Source organism: Suillus subalutaceus (genome assembly GCF_016647625.1).
Source record: "Suillus subalutaceus strain FC151 chromosome Unknown DFJ58scaffold_19, whole genome shotgun sequence".
NCBI classification, from domain to species: domain Eukaryota; kingdom Fungi; phylum Basidiomycota; class Agaricomycetes; order Boletales; family Suillaceae; genus Suillus; species Suillus subalutaceus.
Window position 1 is genome coordinate 246228 of NW_024540268.1, and position 18758 is coordinate 264985.

Below are 18758 nucleotides of genomic sequence, written 5' to 3' on the forward strand. Positions count from 1 at the left end.
GTGGACCCAGGTGATCCAAGCAACCTTGTCCCAGAATATGACTCTTCCAGCAACATGGATGTTGAGGTGGAGGTGAAGGTTGAAGAGTCTTCTGTGGAGGTTGACATGGCTACATAATTGCATAGTGATAGATGTATATACAAGTTTTCAATGAATGTAACCTCTGCCAGTCCATTGATTGAGTCACTGAGTTCCGAGTCCCGAGACCCGGAATTCGGCACTCGGGACTTGAGACGACAGATTTGAAACTTGAAACTTGAAACTCGAAAGCACTCGAATCTCGGGTCTCGGTACTCGGTATTCGGTACTCGACACGATGCTCGAAACTCGTAGAACTGTTTCGAATCACCGAGTACTGACTACCGAGTGCCGAGACCCGAGATTCGGTACTCGGGACTCGGTACTCGACACAATGCTCGAAACTCATAAAACTGTTTCGAATCACCGAGTACTGACTACCGAGTACCGAGTACCGAATCTCAGGTCTCGGTACTCGGTATTTGGTACTCGACACAATGCTCGAAACTCGTAAAACTGTTTCGAATCACCGAGTACTGACTACCGAGTGCCGAGACCCGAGATTCAGTACTCGGTACTCGGTAGTCAGTACTCGGTGATTCGAAACAGTTTACGAGTTTCGAGCATCGTGTCGAGTACCAATACCGAGTACCGAGACCCGAGATTCAGTACTCGGTCTTGGTATTCGGTAGTCAGTACTTTCGAGTTTCGAATTTTGAGTTTTGTTTCCAATCTTTTGTCTCGCATGCCGAGTGCCGAATTCCGGGTGTCGGGTGTCAGTACTCGGTTCTCAGTACTCGGTACTCGGTGATTCGAGTCTTGAGACTTGTGACTCGTGATTTACAAATCGACATTTGAAACTTGTGATTTCTGAGAACAATGTGTATTATCTTATGTATTTCTGTACTCATTTCACCGACTACCGAGTGCCGAATCTCGGGTCTCGGGTCTCGGTATTTCAAGACAACAAAAATGTATATCATCTTAAATTTGAATTTTCTTAACTCGAGCCTCGAAACTCGTAAAAATGTACAATACCTAGGCCTATCTGTCTATATGATATGTATCTGGGCCCACCCGTCTATCTAATACATAATTCACCTCACCCTTGGCCCACCCGTCTATCTAATATTACCCGACGTCGGCCCACCCATCTATGTAGAATTCCCCACGTCGGCCCACCCTGTCTATCTAATATGACCCCACGTCGCCCACCCGTCTATGTAATAAATAATTCCGCTCACCCTCGGCCCACCGTCTATCTGATATTACCCCACGTCGGCCCACCCGTCTATCTAATAAATAACTCACCTCAACCTCAGCCCAACCCGTCTATGTAATAAATAATTCCCCTCACCCTCGGCCCACCCGTCTATCTAATAAATATTTCACCGCTCCCTCAGGCCCATCTGTCTACAAAATAATACTAATACGTCAGGCCCACACATCTATATAATACTATTTGCTATACATCTCTCCTCAGGTCTATAATATATGTCAATCCTACTCTACATATTACCCACATGGGCCCACCCATCTCCATAATAATATTTCTCCCGGCCCATCCGCTATCGTCGATGATATATATAACATCAGCATAGATGGGCCCACCCGTCTCCATCGGAAATAATATGCCTCCCGGCCCACCCGTCAACATCGGGAATATACATAACATCAGCCCATAATCCGCTGGCCCGTATTACACGGGATATTATGTAGGTCGGGTGACCCTGTATAATACAGGATTTGTCACTGAAGGGGCTCTGCAGCCAAGGAAGCCAACTCACCAGCACCGCTCATGACAGGCGCTACTTGATGAAAGTCGCCCAAACCGATCATTGGAACCCCGCCAAAAGGTTTGTCGTAGACATTCATGATGCGATGGCATAAGTTGTCCACACACTCCCAAGCTGCTTTGTTTGCCATGGGCAACTCATCCCATATGATTGCTGTAGCATTGCAAATGAGATCGGCACGTGCAGAGAAGGGATGTATGGTGGAGTGAAGATCTGTGCTGTCTTCGGTTATGAAAATCCTGAACATATAATGAGCTGTCTGACCACGTCTATAAGCTGTTGCGCACAACGCACTGCTTCCGCACAATGAGGATGACATGTCCAGCAGTGCGTAGTGTGGAGGCGAGCGCGTTCACCATGAATGTTTTCCCTCTTCCTGGTCTGCCTTCAACAAAGAACATGCAATCTTCTCGTGACTGAATACCGTTGCAGATGATGTCGAAGATATGCTGTTTTCCAGATCAAGAGATACAGGCATGAAACCTTCCATCTTCCAGAACCTCTTTTTTGAGTCCAAGCTATAAGGTGTAGCATTTTGAATCCCCACAATACCATGAAAGGAGCACGCTGAAGCCATGGTGGTCAAAACATAGGAGCTCAGCACTCGGATAGGAGGGGGACATCGATGATCTACTGACAGGAGTCTGTAGTTAGGAGGAGAATGAGTGATCAATGGATCTGAAAATACTCAGATGACGGCAAGCGCACATGGCGCTGGACCAATTTGGAGGAGAGGTGGAGCACTGCACGAGCTCAGGTGGAGCACAGACAGGAGAGTCACGCGATTGTCCGCAGGATCAAATGTTCTGTCCTTACAATGTGTAGATAGATAGATAGATAGATAGACAGGCTATACTGTCCTTATTATGCATAATCATATCTGGTAAGAAACTGTATGGTTATGCATGGTGGTCTCTAGTCCTTGATGGGCGAGTCCTTATGCATAATGGATTCCCACCATGCATAACACTGCTGGTAATGATCAGCTCCGCCATTTCTCATTTCGGGTACTCAGTTTGCACAGTTCCTAGCCTTAATCCCACTGTATCCCCTTCCTGCACGCCCTCGGCAGAACATGCCATATACCCCCTGGTTCCCCCACCCTGAATTGGCAGGAGATCGAGATCTTATGCTCTAATCCCACGTTTCTCTATAGTTCACTGTACTTTCGATGGGCTAGGCCTTGTCGATCTCAGCATCAATGTGTAAGGTGCTGGTTCCTGAGTCCCCGGAAGGAACTGGCACCACACATCCAGCTGAGCAGCAAGCCTGCCTCCTTCCTTTCAACCTCTTTTCTTCTTTGCTACACATATGACTTGCTCGCTCGTTTTCACCTTAGTCTCGCTCACTCTTCTCAATTTCACCCACCTTCCTCTCCCAAAAATTATTCAATCTGGCAGGCAAGTCAGTGTTTTTACATCCAGCTGAGCAGCAAGCCTGCCTCCTTCCTTTTGACCTCTTTTCTTCATTGCTACACATATGACTCACTTGCTTGTTTTCACCTTAGTCTCGCTCTCTCTCTCATTTTCACCCACCTTCCTCTCCCTAGAAATTATTCAATCAAGTCATGTTCATCACCTATTCTCTATATTTTCGTAGTTCACATTCAGCTACCTAACGCTCAGCCCCAGCCCAACCACTGTTTGTCTGACCTCGTTGCATTGCAATAGATAAAGCTGGATGCCTGGTTGTACCAGCCTTTCATTCATAAATCTCACAGACCACTGAAGTCTCAAAGTATGCAGAATTTCACGCTATGTCCTGTCTGCCTTGAAAGTCGGCCTTTCATTTCACAAATCACGAAGTCTCAACACAAAATCCTCGATATATTCAACAATAGGCAAGACATGTAGACATCATTTGACAAACTCGACAGCACTAGCATCACATAGCCTTTCTCTTCCTAGAAATAGAGTGAGTGCTTGCAAATACTAAGTGGAACTCCCACAATCACAAACCTCTTTGGAGCGATTGAGTCACCTATGTTATCGGCCTGTGCCAAACGTGTTGTCTGCTGGTGCACACGCTTCATCTTCCTAATACTGGCAGCAGGAATAACTGCATCGTTGACACTCGTAACACAATGACCACATGCCAGTGCATGGTCATTGTGCAACGCAATTTGCCTGTCAGTGGAGCCTGATGCACTACTAAGAGAAGAGAGGAGTACCGGCGGCTCCAAAACCTGGGTGACCTCAACAATGGAGGGCACAGGAGCAGGCTCTAAGTCTCCAACACCATCAGAATCGCTAGCAGAAGATACCGTGAGTGCCGGCTGAGCAGACTCTAAGTCTCCAACACCGTCAGAATCACTAGCAGAAGATACCGTGAGTGCCGGCTGTTCCAGAACCTGTGAAATCTCAAAAGTAGAGGGTGGGGAAGAATCCAAGTCCCCAACACTAGAGGATAATACTGGCGGCTCCAAATCCAGAGCTGCTCCGGCAGCTGGAAAAACAAACACCGGAGGATCAGGTGAATATGTAGAAGAATGAAAGTCAGGCTCGACTTCTAATAATATTGGGAAGGGGGCATAAGATGGCGATGAGGTAGTGATAGTGGGTGTAGTGCGGAAGCAAAGGCGAGGGGGTGTTGCAAAGGCAGGTTGAATGTACATATCTTTCCTCCATGATGTGATTGGAGTGTCTGGCATCAGTCCGGATGACAAAGAGAGATCTGGCAATGAGTCTCCCATAGTGGACGCTGGCGTGGTTGCCCCAGATGATAAAGAGTAGCCAGGTAAATCAAAATCAAAGTTAGATGCTGGTGTGCTGGTTACACTGTTGTCATAGGGATTGAGGGACAAGTAGATGTCGGTGCTGAAGTCAGTGGTCATTTCATCATCGAAGGTAAGGCCAGCGCCTAGGTCGTCAAAGGCATGGCCAGTGCCTAGTAGCGTCTCATTGAAAGACGAAATTACCTGCACCTGAGACAAGGCACCCGAGAGTGTAAGGGGGGCATACAGGGCAGTTTCGGATGCCAGAGTTGATGAGGCACCTTCCAGGGAACTAAATCCTTCATCTGAGGGAGATGAAGTCATGGGTAGGACGTGGTTTGCAATTGGGGCGACAAAGTCGATGGCACAAGACTTTCTGATATGTTTTGCTGTTGAATCCAATGAGTATGCGTGACCAACCATCAAGAGAAAAACATCACTTACGGATCACTGTTCCAACAAATTCCAAGTATGGATTGAGATGCCTCTCAATGAACTTTGGGGTAGCTTGCTTCCAATTGAGACCATCTCCATTCACTCCTGTATGGTAACTAGAAATTCTCGGGCTTGAGCTTCCAAGCGTTTTGAAAACGAGTGAGTTGAGATGCACCTCATTGCATTTAGCTGGCCACCGAGATCAGGGTCAGGTCCAGCACCAATAACAGTCCATTCCCACCCAGTCATGTCCTTGATGACTTGCAAGAACTGTGCAATGGGTGCGGTACATTCCTGGAGAGCCCTGGTAATAAGGTATAAGCAATGGGAAATTGGTTTTACAGGCAAAAGCTGAACTTACATCACATACTGTTTATTGGTAGGCGTCAATTTTTCATCTTGCACATTACAGGCAACTTTCACATTGCGCTCTTCTTGGACCTTCTCCTCACACAAAGCTTTGACTTCTGGCGGTGCAGCTTTGTATGCTTCATGTGTAAGCTTACAAACAGCAGACAACTTTTCCTGTTTAGTCATGAGCTCGCCAGACTTAATCGCATCTTGAACCTGTTCTTGTACCTCTTCCTTATAGGCAATAGTCGAAAAGATCTCAGCAGGGGTATGCACTCGAGTTCCTTTGGCTTTGTTGGTTAATGTCTTCTGGATGACTTTAGTCATTGAGTTCACAGCTGAACGGCCACTGCGCTGGGACCTATAATTAAACCAAGTCCTTATTTGCTGTTTCGCACATATCAGTATGTACATGTCATGATCAATGAGACCCCATTTACAAGGGCATGCTGACCTGTCTCCGCTTCTGAAGTGCCTCCTGCAGAATTGTATTCTCGTCACTACCAGCATGGGGATCGCCAGCAAGGGTATTTTCAATCCCTACATTCTGTTCAGGCCACCTTTTGAACCATTCAAGGTATATTGGGTCCCAATACTGTGAAACCTTGGCCTGTAGCTGTGCTAACAGAAACCCGCTGTAGTACGTCTCTAGGAATTCCTTTTGCTCAGGTGTAGTCCAGGCTGTTCCTGCCATCTTATCTGGCTACCGGTGCTGGATTAATAATGACGCGACAGGACACTGCAATCATCAACGCTTACCTTCTGGGGTACATGTTTTTTTTCAAATACCAGGGTAAAATAAGTTTTGTACAGGCCAACTAGTAGTATTGCCGCAAGCCAACTCTGAAAATTTCAAGGACCCCACGTTTCAACCGATCAGCAAGCGTGTTCTATGAAATTGGAGTTGAAATCACCCAGTAACTACTGCTATCTGCTGCCTTTTACTCACACTTTACCCATCCCGTTTCAAATGCAGAGCCCAAGGACCAACAATACGGCTCGCCGTTTGTTGACATTCACCATAAATGAGTTGACCGCAGCATTGATGTTGGTTAGGGATGAAAACAGTGAGTTTTATTTCTAGACAATTCATCTGAGTGCTTACCAGGCTTTGTGCTGCAGACCAGGGATATCATGAGGACCCGGCAGCATTCACATTGCATGAGCTGGGAGGAGCATTGACATTGATTAGTGACCAAAACGGTCAGTTTTACTATTTCAATCTTGAAACTCAATTACTCATCGCACTCTTGATTAATAGAAATATTTACTGCGCACAAGGGACATGGTTCGGAGGAGTTGCCAAGCCCAGCGACCGAAGAATGCCCAGCATGTGTTTTCCTGCGCACACCTGCAACCATTGCTATATTTGTGGGACAGCAATTGCATCAAGCCGCATCGCGACAGGCTCGGACATTAGTACTAGTAAGTGTTTGGTCCTAAGCTTCACTTAATATATTCACTATACCAGTCGCACCGACATCTGCAACAGAAGGCAAAGCTGCGCAGGAGAGAGGGAGCAGATCTTGTGACAGTGGTTGTGCAGTGTACCTGCAGGGATTGATATATTTTATATCTATGTATAGCGTTTTGTACATAATGAAATAAATGCATGAAACATCAGTCAGACTGCTGAAACTGTATCTGTAGCTATGAAATGATTAATGAGACTTACACGCTATGATTGAAATGTGTCCCGAAGTGGTGGCTGATGCATTACGCTCAAGTGCGGAAGGCTTGTCAGTAACCTATATATACCTTTTCATTCAAGTTCACACATCCTTACATGACTCGGAAACGCAAGTACAACACAACTGAGGAGTGTCATCAAGCTCATTTAAATTCCAAGAGAAAACACTATGTCAGGCAAGTCTAGTAATTTGGTCCATCCTTAGCGCATGCAACATTGAACTCACATCAACAGGAATCGGCACCAAGAACGAGTCAAATCCCACACTCGCTGGCGTCGCCGAGGTGGAGCCTCAGATGTGAGTCAAATTGTTAAATTGGTTTATCAAATTTCAATCCATTGCTTGTAGGAGACGCTTGAATTCCTGAATCGTCTGGATGATATCTGGTTCAATGCTGGTTATGAACCAGGCTCAAATCTGCGGCAACGATTGGAGTCTGAAGGATTGAATACTGTCTGTACTGCTGACCATGAAGGATGGCATTCACTAAGGCCAGGTTGTGAGAACGAAGTCAACGAAGCACGGAATCTCTTGGAGAAAGCCCACAGCTTATCCACATCGGCTGGGAGCTTAGAGGGACCTTATACCGAGCAACTACAAGTGGGGGTATGTTCAGTGACTCGCATTTTACAGTTTCACATCCAGGCATCCGAAGAAACGATACATAAGATGGATTTATGCGCAAACTCTTATTTTGAAGCTCTTCGTGAAGGAATGCTGGATTGGCAATTAGCGTTGGCAAATGATTAGTACTCTATCGCACCGGCCAGCACTTTGTATCTACACACTTTACCATCAGACGTTCCCACTTTGCTCAGACCTTGAACATTCTGACTGCTAAGACACTTCATCAAGTCACTGACTAACTACAATGCACACATAGCTGGACAACAGTGTTAATCTACTCAGTGTTGAACCCGGTCTTGAGTGTCGTGCAAAAATGGACTCGGAGTTGGGGACTGGGTGTGTAGGTACTGTTACAATCAATATTGTATATCATCAACACTGTAGTCCTCATGGGCAAAAGACGCCGGCAACTCGACAAGCTCTCGTGTGACTGGTACATTCTCAATCCAAAACATCGGGTATCTCAGCAGCAACTGCCAAACGCAGCTCTCAAGTCAGCTCACAAACATCAGTCTTACACTCTGAAAGGACCAGCACAGGTTTCGACTCAAATGGAGTACTTTGGTGCTCCAAGAGGCTCTCTTACAGTGCCATCACAATCAACTGCTTTCATTGATACTTCCAATACTGTTACCTTCAATTATGAGGCTCTTCTGGACTCTGACGAAGACCACGACTCAGCTATCTACAATGACCACTTGGTTGAAACATCACTCGAAGTGATTTCTTCACTGGCGCAATCGACATCTAGGAGTGAGTGAAAATTTATCTCACATAAATTTACTAACACGTTCTTTTGAGGATTACCCATTGTTGACTTGGATGGAGGAACGGGATCATTTTCTTTTAGAACTCGTCCGTATGGAGGGTCATGGCGATTTCGCACTCCAGGAAACATGTCAGGGTTCTGCAGGATGCACGAATGCCCCTGAATTTCAATGTGAGGATTGTCTTGGTACTGAGCTCTATTGCAAGGCATGCACGGTAGAAAGACATATAGAAAATCCAACTCACAGAATCGAGGTAGGTGGGAATGAGCAGTGCTCACTACTTTGCCCTGATTATCTTGCATAGTACTGGAATGGCCAACATTTTGAAGACACTAACCTGCGGGATCTTGGGCTGCAACTTCAACTTGGACACCCCCCTGGTGAACATTGTTCTAACCCTTCATTAATTCATACCGACTTCATTCTCCTTGATATCAACGGAGTGCACAATGTTGTACTCTGCTTCTGCGAGTGTCAAACAGCTCAATCTCGCACCACACAACTCCTTCGCATGTGTTGGTTCCCAGCTACTACACTGGAACCAAAGACTGCTGCAACATTTCGACTTCTCCACAACTTCCATATTCTTTCTTTTGAATCGAAGGCCTCCACTTTTGAGTATTGGCAAATGCTCACACGCTTGACCAATAACACAGGCCTTAACCCACCAAAAGTAAGTTCTTGATTTGATTTAAATCGTTCATTTCTGATAATGGCCTAAAGGATCGCTATAATGCTCTCTTATGGACGGTTAAGGAATGGCGAAACCTCACCCTACTCAAACGTTCAGGACGCGGCCATGACCCTGATGGGGTTGAGGCAACACAACATGGTGCATGTGCAGTGCTGTGTCCTGCTTGCCCGCAACCAGGCAAGAACCTTCCAAATGGCTGGGAAGATACACCGTCTGAGGATAGGTATGTCATGTGTTGGTCCATTCTATGTGACTTATTCACTCACAGAATGATCTAGATGGAAATATTCTTTGTTTCTCGCAATTGATGCTAACTTCCGCCTGGCACGCAAAAATGTATCATCCGACAAGGTTGATCCTGGTTTTAACAAAGGCTGGGCATACTTCGTTGCAGAGAAAGCATTCAAGAAGTTTCTCCATGACACTGGAAAGCAGCCACAAGAGGTGCGGATCATCTATCTTAGGCGTATCGCACACGCTTGTTAAGACCGTACTCAAGAAGTATCGGATCCGAAGGGCTTCGGCCTCAGCTCGTGCGCTGTGCCCCTTTCCCGAGTCTTGCCCCTTATTTCAGAGTGCTAGAGTATCGCGTCTAGTGAGACGGATAAGTATTGTAACGGATCCGTTAAGGCTTCCGGATATCGAACGTATAGAGTAACGGCTAATCCGGATCGGATCTGAACTAGAAACCAATGGGTGAAGACTGTCCGAAGACAGAGACGGATATATAGACTATAGGAATCAATCCTAAGTCTTGGAGTAGACAAGAGTATCGTACTCAAGTCCGGACGGATAACGGAGGGACTTAGAGTCCAGACAGAATGAGTGCAATCCAAGATGATACTCAAACTGATCTACTACAGCGTATGTACAAGGGTTTATATACTACGGATAACTAACGGAATGATCAATAAGCAAGGACGCGAGGCTATGTACGAAGTATAAGCAAAGTATGTGTACAGCATATTGGTAAGTCGGATGGATAACGAATCATAACCAGGAATGAAGTATAAGCTAAAGCGAATCAGTAAGTGTAGCGGATCAGTAAGCATAACGGAAGTAAAGGATAACCAGTATACCGGTGTACAGGAATGCCGAAAGGAGATGAACGATAGTTAGAGTTATATGAACAGGACATGAAATAAGGATTAGATCGGATCTGTGGACCGGACAACAGATATGTCCATCGGATCTGAGATCCGGATCTTCGGATCTGTACCCGGGAATATGGTATATGACAGCGCTCACCTACTCATCATATAGAAAAGCAACTGTGCAAGCCACAACACTGTAAACTTGGCCAAAACTAAAAACTCTTGTGGTTTGGCTGCAATGGGGGCTGGTACTGTCGACTGTTCACGCCACAACATGAAGCGTCGTTGCGGTGTTGGAGATCTCCAGAAGGGCGAGAGGTAAGCGAGAGCTTAACTAGTTATTGCATCACTCAATGTGTTCCATAGGTACATCAATATGGACTATTTATTCTTCTCCACCTTACAATACTCGAAGGATGTAGTTGCGCTCAACGTGTCCTATGATATTGCATGCCAATGGAGCAAACACATATGGGATCATATGGCTACATACCCATGTCAAATGCATGTTGAACGCGGTACCAAAGATTTTGTGTTCCTTGTTCCAAAATTCATCTTCCTGCACACGTCGCATTCTGCCAAGTCACGTACTCACACAACCTTATCAAAGGGATGGGACGCACTGATGGGGAGGCACCGGAGCGTGGGTGGGCAAATATTAATCCTGTAGCAACAAGCACTCGGGAGATGGGCCCCGGCTCACGCTGTGACACTCTCGATGATCACTTCAGAGATTTCAACTGGAAGAAGGTAACCAACTTTCGTGAGTGGAACCTACATTGTGCATTTGGAACGCCTAACTAACATTTTGGTGTCAAGACATCAGTCTATTCCGAAAGCTCGTGGCAGCCGTACCTCAGCGTGATCAGCACCTTGCCAACTTTAATGATTTCAATGAGACATTGGTTGCAGAACGACCAGAGGAAGTCACTCGGTGGAAGCTAGCTATTGAAGGCTGGGAGGCTGATATATTACAGCCAAATCCCTTCAAGGTTACAACTACAAGTGAGTTTGTTTCTTATGGCGATGGTATTCATGTTTCTCATTGTTTTGCAGCCATGTCTCTCACAGCAGTACGACTACGTCTCTCACAGAAGGAAGCAGAAGACCTAGAACGTGGTCTTAACTACTCACTGCATACAGAGGTATCACCGAGTGTTCTGATATCATCAGGTATTGAAATAGAGGACCAGCAGTAAGTTCATATTTCTGTTCTATGTATCTTATGCTCAATGTTTTTGAGATGCCGGCTGGAAAGAGAGTATGGTGCCTTGGGAGCTCATCCAACCAATCTTCAGCTTACGAAATTGCAAGAACGGAGCAATGCTCTACAGCGCAAAATCAAACAATGGTGCAAGGTCCAGGTGTTATACATGCCTACGGTTGTCCGAGTTCGCGTATTCGACACAGCTAGTACCATCAGCTCACGGGAAGAAAAACCCCACGAGGTCAAACTGTGGTTGCCATCCCAGCTCAAAGGGGCTTCAAACAAATTTTGCGAGGAACGTGTGTGCAGATATGAATGGGAGCTGCGACAGGCACAAGCATTTGATGCCCTCGATGACCTCCATCGACATCTTCAACTGCGCAGCCACTTATGCAAGTTCAAAGATAATCAATTGCGTGGTCAACAGGCCAATACACGCGCAGCGGCAGTTCTCACCAAGGTGGAGCTTAGTATCAAGACAGATGCAGAGCGGTACCGTAGGGCCTGGACTGCTCTAGTTGTCCTCGGCAACATTTTGCAGGAACATCGCTGGGGAAATGATCTACCAAAGCTAGAGGACTGAGCATGTTCGTGGAATGTCTGATGGTCACACAGGCCAATCTGAAGGTAACCGAACTCTATCGTGGATTTGGAAGGCACGCGGAGTCACTACTGGAGACAGTGAAGGAGAGACCGTTCTCGCTGATGGTAAGAAATTGTCCATTGGATTGACATGAACTAAAGGGGTGTTATATAGCGCTACACGTGGAGTGGTGTAAATCTCGGGCGCGTGCATACCGTTGGATGGAGGAAGTAGAACTTCTCCAGGAGGAGATGCGCCGGGTGTGTGCATTCTTCGACTGGCATGCGGCATGGTGGAAGGATCAGGCAAGCCGGAGGATTGGGTTGGATGTTGCCAAGTCAGAAGGCATTGGGGCATATGCCAAGCGCCAGGCAGCCATTCAAGTCATGATGCGGGACAACTGTCTGAAGAAATGGCATCCGATTACTGCAAGCTTACCCGGGCCAGAAGTGGTGGTGCCCTGAATAGGATAATGTCAGTTCTTTTGTTGGTAGCCATATATATAAACATTGCATCGGTCTCCGGGATCGCAATCTTAGAAGGATGCAGTCAGGAACAGCCGCAAATGACTAGGAGCAAGGCACAAGAGAGTCGAGGGCATTATGCATTATGCACACCAGTGAGAACACCACTATACATACAGTCGAGGGGATAATGCATCACCTCAAAGGTTAGAGATCACCATGCATAATGGCCTGTGTCTAATAAGCTATGATTATGCATTACCCGGTCAAGTACAGGTGAGATAGATAGATAGATAGATAGATGTCATAGATCTGAGATCTGTACACCACTCGAGTATCCGTGGTAGTATACGCCAGGCTGGTCACGAGCCTATGATTCATTGCATGACCATTGTGATCGCAAGCAAGTCGTTCCAGAACTCATACTGTGTATTGCAAAAGTACGTACATTATGTCATACATATGTACGCGAGGTTAAGCTTGTCACATCATGATTGTGCATGCATGCGTGAACGATTGGGCTGTGTTGTACACAGCCGCCCGTCACTGAGCGCTGAGCCCCAGTGAGAACCGGACCTCACCGTATCGACGGAAAACGGCCAAAATATTGGTGAACCAGGAACACAAGATTTCCGTAGATTTCCGTAGAGAATGGGACACATATGAGATTTTCTAGCGATGCTGTTCGACGGAGATCTCACGATTTCGCGCTGATTCTAGCATATGATATTTCCGTCGATGATCATAGATTCTCAACTGTAGTTGTACCAGGCAATAAAACTACGGAAATCGCACGAAAACGACGCTGATATACATTGCAAGAACAAGCAAATGACAGCGCAAAAATGATAGCTGGTTGATACTGCCCCTGGCATATGCTGCCCACCTGGTCCTCGCCTGTTGCCTGCCTGATGTCAACCTCTGCACCTGCGCTGGATGTCGACTGCGTTGCTATTCCATTCGGATTCATATGCCTGCAAACATAAATCAATGCCGTGAAATAATAACTGCCTGCTACCCACCTGCTCCGTTGCAACTGCGCTAGATGTCGACCAATATATTAGGCGTCGGATGAGAATTTGCTGATGATATTGATCGTGTCGCAAGTTCATATAAGCCTAAAGTCAGATGTTGCTGGAAGTTCTAGTCTTCTAGATTGACGTACCTCCTATTTGTTCGAAATACTAGATCTAGGTGATGCACAGGCACGAACAACGAGGACCCAGTGTTGAAGGTGGCATGGTAGACCAGGGGCAGTGAATACTGGGGGCTTCGGTTCATACTCAGTTATGCATGTTCGTTCAGAAAGCGTTGTGCTGCGTGTACTAAGTCAGCACTGTCTTGCACTTAGATAAGAGATTCAGGCGCATATATGCGCTATAACAGATGTTTCAGCGAACATTCGAAACGAGTTAGGCGTATCCGAGTCACTTACTGATTTGCGAGCCAGGCAGTGCAGAGAAACAGGCCGCATAGATAGTGTCCTAGAAAACATCTCGAATTAGGTTATCGAAAATATCAAAGTCGGAGAAGATACACACAGGGAGCTTTACCACTGTTCATCCAAAAACATCATCAATTTGAGGCCTGTCTGGTCCAACGACTACTGTAAACGAGAATATGCCAGGCCCCAGGGTGCTTCCGAAAGTAAGGAAATGGGAGAGGCTCCTGGACTAGACATCGTCATGGTTTGAGGGGAAAAGATGGTGGACTAGTGAGAATGTCGGAGTCTTGCTTAAGTTCGTGCAATCGATCATTTCGTATACGCTTACCAAGTCAAAAGCAGCGCGAACGAGTAATTCACATCATCTTGATTGATTGATATGTCTGCAAATGTGCAAGACATCGACAAAATGGTGTGTTTGCGTTGTGTTGATCAAACATAATGCACGTCATCTTTCTAAATATATGTGAAATTCACGATTTGCGTAGCTTTGAGCATATTTGTAAATATATCCGTCGTTTTCCGTCGATATGGTGAGGTCCGGTTCTCACTGGGGCTGAGCTTTCAACTTGTCACGGTATCTCGAGTCATTCTTCGCTCCCCTACGTCTCATATTCCCTCTGACCCATCTGGTCAAAATGCCCTCTTCGCGAGTCAAAGATTTCGCCAAGAATTTCAATCCGGGCAAAGTAATCGCAGTTCGATTGAGGCGCTTCGCAAAGAACGCACGCACACGACGCAACTCAACAACCACCCGTGACCATGAAGGCGATGACTCCATCTCTGCAGATGTCCCTAGTGAATTTCCCGCTCCTTCATCCACTCTCTATTCGAATTCATCGCTACTAGTGCACCCTGGTTCTCTAGCCAGGGATCCAGGTCTCGAAGTCTCCATTAATATTTCCTCCGCAACATCCTCCCACCGTGGCGAATCCTCTGCCCATAAAGCTTCTGACATGGCTCAAACATTTTTGCCTTTCGTCCAGAGCGTTGCAGGTGCAATTCCACTTGCCGGTCCTCCGATGCAAGCTACTATTAGTGGATTATTGTCAATCCTTCAAGCCATAGATGTGAGAGCTTATTTTGTTACCAGGATGTTTCCTGATTCCAAGGTCATCACAGAGGCGCAGTCAGAATAAGGCGGACCTAGATCGTCTGACCTTACGACTTCATCAACTAAGTTCCCATCTGTGCAACGTCCCGACCCCTCAAGGTCCCTTTGAACAATACCGGAGAGATGCCATAATTAGGTATACGCTGTCTTGATATGTTCTTGAATTTACCCGACATCGAGTCACACTTAGGATGCTGCAAGACATATCTGCCCAAGTAGCACAGTTGTACAACCGTGGTCTCGCACACACATCTGTTACGCAAGCTATCATTGGATGTTCCAGCGAAATTGACCGTTATCTAGTTGATTATTCGGTTGTGTTCTACTCTCACAGGATTGTTTGCATTTACTCACTATTATGCTTGGTTAGTGGTCATCTCAAATGCAAAGTCATCATGACATCCTCGAAGTGCGGAAAACTCTGGAGAGGCAGCAGGAAATCTTGATGAGAATTGAAAGCGTGTTCTTGCCTGGGCGGTCCTCTGTGGGGCGGATTGTCACACTTGGCTTTGTGACGCTGGTAGATGCAACAGACCGGTCACATCCGATACCGATGGACGTTTGCGACTCATTTGAGGTAAGCCTCACCGTAAATTCTGTCTTGGAGAAGCTTACTCATCCAATTCTCTTTAGCGATTCAATGAGCAGCTCCAGCTTCTATTCAAACACAACTCGGTCGAGGCTCGAATTCAGAGACAGTATATGGAGGAAGAACAGTACGATTTGTGCATCGACGACGACAAGCAAGTAACCCGACTTACAAGCTGTGAATGGCCAAGCATTGCAGCAGGCACGACGATTGTCATGAGGGTCATCTTTGAACAGAAGAAGTCCTCTAGAGTTGACTACCGTTGTCATTTTTGCGGCGCTGTCAATGACGTTGGCACTGGGTCTATTATGCATTCGCTTCAGCGCCAGGCTGGTTGCTCGATCAATTGGTGAGTACGCTTGTCTTCCGGCTGCTGACGGCGCCTAACAACCGAAAGTCGAGTGTGCAAACGACGATTTCAGATCTCCTGCGGAAGCTCCAGTGCAAAGCGGAGCACACAATCCTCTAACATTGACTGCGTTCCCAGAACTGAAGCAGAAATGCATCTTATTCGCAACTTTCACATCCAGCAGATGGTACGTTACCATGAAACTTCGTTAGCAGTCTTATACTGAAGGCTCAATGTGTCTTCTGCTTCTAGCTTGTGCGTGATCTCGTCTTTTGACCTGCGTATTGACGCTGATGGTACCGTGGCATTGTCCCGCCATCATGATGCGCGTGATCTCGTTTTTTGGCCTGCTTACCTGATGTTCCCAGTCCCGCTCTCAGTTGGTGTGTGATCTTGTCTTCTGAGCTGCTTGCTCGACGCTGATGGTACCATGGTCATGTCTCGCTCTCAGCCAGTACGTGGTCACGTCTATAGACCTGCTTGCTGACGCTAATGGTGCCACGGCTGTGTCCTGCTCTCAGTCAGTGCGTGATCTCATCTTGTGAGTTGCTTCCTGACGCTAATGGTGCCACGGCCGTGTCCCACTCTCAGTTGGTGCGTGATCTCATCTTGTGAGTTGCTGACCTGATGCTGATGGTGCCACGGACGTGTCTCGTTTTCAGACAGTGCGTGACCTCGTCTTTTGATCTGCTTACCCAATGCTGATGCTCTGACTGTGTCCCGCTCTCAGATAGTGCGTGACCTCGTCTTCTGATCTGCTTACCGACGCTGATGGTGCCGCGGCCATGTCCTGCTCTCAGCCAGTGCGTAATCTTGTATTTTGACCTGTTTACCTGACGCTGATGGTGTTGCGGCCGTGTCCCGCTCTCAGCAAGTACGTGACCTCGTTCTTTGACCTCCTTATCTGACGCTGATGGTGCTCTCAGCGAGTGCGTGATCTCGTTCTTTGACTTGCTTACCCGACACTGATGGTGCTGTGACCGTGTCCCGCTCTCAGTTGGTGCGTGATCTTGTCTTCTGACCCGCTTGCCCGACGCTGATGGTGCCGTGGCCGTGTCCCGCTTTAAGTATGTACGTAATCTCATCTTTTGATCTGCTCACCCGACACTTATGGTGCTACGGCCATGTCCCGCTCTCAGGTGGTTCGTGCTCTTGTCTTTTGACCTGCTTACCCGATGCTGATGGTACTGCGGCCATGTCCCACTCTCAGCCAGTGCGTGAACTCATCTTTTGATCTGCTTACCCAACGCTGATGGTACTTTGGCCGTGTCCCACCCTCAGGAAGTGCGTGACCTCGTGTTTTGACCTGTTTACCCGACGCTGATGGTGCTCTTAGCTTGTGCGTGTTCAAGTCTTTTGACCTTACTTACCCGATGCCGATGGTGCTGTGGTCGTGTCCCGCTCTCAGCTTGTGCGTATTCAAGTCTTTTGACCTGCTTACCCGACGCTGATGGTGCTGCGGCTATGGCCCGCTCTCAGGCAGTGCGTGATACCATCTTTTGACCTGCTTACCTGGCGCTGATGATACTGCGACCATGTCCCACTCTCAGCCAGTGCGTGACCTCGTGTTTTGACCTGCTTACCTGACGCTGATGGTACTGCGGCCATGGCCCGCTCTCAGGCAGTGCGTGATACCATCTTTTGACCTGCTTACCTGGCGCTGATGATACTGCGATCATGTCCCGCTTTCAGGGAGTGCGTGACCTCGTGTTTTGACCTGCTTACCCGATGCTGATGGTGCTGCGGCTATGGCCCACTCTCAGGCAGTGCGTTATACCATCTTTTGACCTGCTTACCTGGCGCTGATGATACTGTGACCATGTCCCGCTTTCAGCCAGTGCGTGACCTCGTGTTTTGACCTGCTTACCTGGCGCTGATGATACTGCGACCATGTCCCGCTCTCAGCCAGTGCGTGACCTCGTGTTTTGACCTGCTTACTCGACGCTGATGGTGCTGCGGCCGTGTACCATTCTCAGATTGTGCGTGTTCAAGTTTTTTGACCTGGTTATCCGACGCTGATGGCGTCGCGGCCATGTCCCACTCTTAGATAGTGCGTGAACTCATCTTTTGATTTCCTTACCCGACGCTGATGGTGCTGCGGCCATGTCCTGCTCTCAGCCAGTGCGTGATCTCATCTTTTGACCTGCGTATTGACGCTGATGGTGCCACGACCCTGTCCCACTCTCAGTTGGTGCGTGATCTCATCTTGTGAGTTGCTGACCTGATGCTGATGGTGCCACGGACGTGTCTCGTTTTCAGACAGTGCGTGACCTCATCTTTTGATCTGCTTACCCAATGCTGATGCTCTGGCTGTGTCCCGCCCTCAGCGAGTGCGTAACCTCGTTCTTTGAACTGCTTACCCGACGCTGATGGTGCCATGGCCATGTCCTGCTCCCAGCGAGTGCGTGATCTCGTCTTTTGACCTGCTTACCTGACATCTGGCTGTGTCCCGCTCTCAGCTAGTGCGTGATCTCGTCTTTCGCACTGCTTACCCGACGTTGATGGTGATCTGGCTGTGTCCCGCTCTCAGCGAGTGCGTAACACGTGTTTACCCGACGCTGATGCCCCGACGAAGTCCCGCTCTATCAATGAGGAAGCGCGTGATTTCAATGCTGGCGGTGCTTCGGCAACGGTCTATTCTCATAGGGTGTGTGATGTCGTCTGTTGAAATGTTTTACTGTTTATTGAACTTGACGCCACCAGAATGGGTTCCTTGGCCATGGCTCAACGATATCCCCCCAACCAAGTCACTTTTCATCTTCACATGGTATGTGATATTATCTTTTCAGGTGAGCTGCTAAATTTAACTTTTTCCAGAT

At 47.4% G+C, this 18758-nt stretch overlaps 6 protein-coding genes across 6 annotated transcripts; 4 read left to right on the forward strand and 2 right to left on the reverse strand.

Annotated features, from left to right (window-relative positions):
* Window positions 1–1767: 1767 nt before the first annotated feature.
* On the reverse strand, window positions 1768–2061 carry DFJ58DRAFT_655251 (DNA helicase Pif1 like protein; the record flags this gene model as incomplete). The annotated part of the gene is made up of 1 exon (XM_041381840.1): window positions 1768–2061. One exon carries the CDS (start codon window positions 2059–2061, stop codon window positions 1768–1770), a length of 294 nt encoding a protein of 97 aa, XP_041247433.1.
* Window positions 2062–3698: 1637 nt separating this feature from the next.
* Window positions 3699–6007, reverse strand: DFJ58DRAFT_724396 (uncharacterized protein; the record flags this gene model as incomplete). Its single annotated transcript, XM_041385106.1, has 6 exons — window positions 3699–3717; window positions 3773–4916; window positions 4972–5078; window positions 5138–5266; window positions 5324–5700; window positions 5768–6007. 6 exons carry the CDS (start codon window positions 6005–6007, stop codon window positions 3699–3701), a joined length of 2016 nt encoding a protein of 671 aa, XP_041247434.1.
* A 276-nt stretch (window positions 6008–6283) lies between these two features.
* On the forward strand, window positions 6284–6877 carry DFJ58DRAFT_838609 (uncharacterized protein; the record flags this gene model as incomplete). The annotated part of the gene is made up of 4 exons (XM_041392467.1): window positions 6284–6380; window positions 6436–6516; window positions 6575–6738; window positions 6785–6877. The coding sequence occupies 4 exons, from the start codon at window positions 6284–6286 to the stop codon at window positions 6875–6877; spliced, it is 435 nt and encodes a 144-aa protein (XP_041247435.1).
* A 1576-nt stretch (window positions 6878–8453) lies between these two features.
* DFJ58DRAFT_655269 (uncharacterized protein) lies at window positions 8454–9086 on the forward strand (the record flags this gene model as incomplete). Its single annotated transcript, XM_041381841.1, has 2 exons — window positions 8454–8654; window positions 8706–9086. 2 exons carry the CDS (start codon window positions 8454–8456, stop codon window positions 9084–9086), a joined length of 582 nt encoding a protein of 193 aa, XP_041247436.1.
* Window positions 9087–10804: 1718 nt separating this feature from the next.
* DFJ58DRAFT_771317 (uncharacterized protein) lies at window positions 10805–12502 on the forward strand. Its single transcript, XM_041389135.1, has 6 exons — window positions 10805–10952; window positions 11009–11194; window positions 11246–11384; window positions 11433–11916; window positions 11972–12104; window positions 12154–12502. Exons 1-6 carry the CDS (start codon window positions 10877–10879, stop codon window positions 12441–12443), a joined length of 1308 nt encoding a protein of 435 aa, XP_041247437.1. The 5' UTR covers window positions 10805–10876; the 3' UTR covers window positions 12444–12502.
* A 1889-nt stretch (window positions 12503–14391) lies between these two features.
* DFJ58DRAFT_166281 (uncharacterized protein) lies at window positions 14392–16772 on the forward strand. The gene is made up of 11 exons (XM_041378979.1): window positions 14392–14957; window positions 15010–15137; window positions 15192–15315; window positions 15372–15578; window positions 15635–15939; window positions 15988–16126; window positions 16192–16194; window positions 16308–16322; window positions 16391–16393; window positions 16606–16672; window positions 16740–16772. Exons 1-10 carry the CDS (start codon window positions 14526–14528, stop codon window positions 16642–16644), a joined length of 1395 nt encoding a protein of 464 aa, XP_041247438.1. The 5' UTR covers window positions 14392–14525; the 3' UTR covers window positions 16645–16672; window positions 16740–16772.
* The last annotated feature ends 1986 nt before the right edge of the window (window positions 16773–18758 follow it).

Excerpts from the sequence above, each read along its gene's own strand:
- DFJ58DRAFT_771317 (XM_041389135.1), top strand. The coding sequence starts at position 10,877 with ATGGGCCCCGGCTCACGCTGTGACACTCTCGATGATCACTTCAGAGAT. Across the intron at positions 11,195-11,245 it reads CTTCAAGGTTACAACTACAA|CCATGTCTCTCACAGCAGTA; the intron begins GTGAGTTTGTTT and ends ATTGTTTTGCAG. Across the intron at positions 12,105-12,153 it reads AGAGACCGTTCTCGCTGATG|CGCTACACGTGGAGTGGTGT; the intron begins GTAAGAAATTGT and ends GGTGTTATATAG.
- DFJ58DRAFT_166281 (XM_041378979.1), top strand. The coding sequence starts at position 14,526 with ATGCCCTCTTCGCGAGTCAAAGATTTCGCCAAGAATTTCAATCCGGGC. Across the intron at positions 15,138-15,191 it reads CGGAGAGATGCCATAATTAG|GATGCTGCAAGACATATCTG; the intron begins GTATACGCTGTC and ends AGTCACACTTAG. Across the intron at positions 15,940-15,987 it reads GCTGGTTGCTCGATCAATTG|TCGAGTGTGCAAACGACGAT; the intron begins GTGAGTACGCTT and ends AACAACCGAAAG.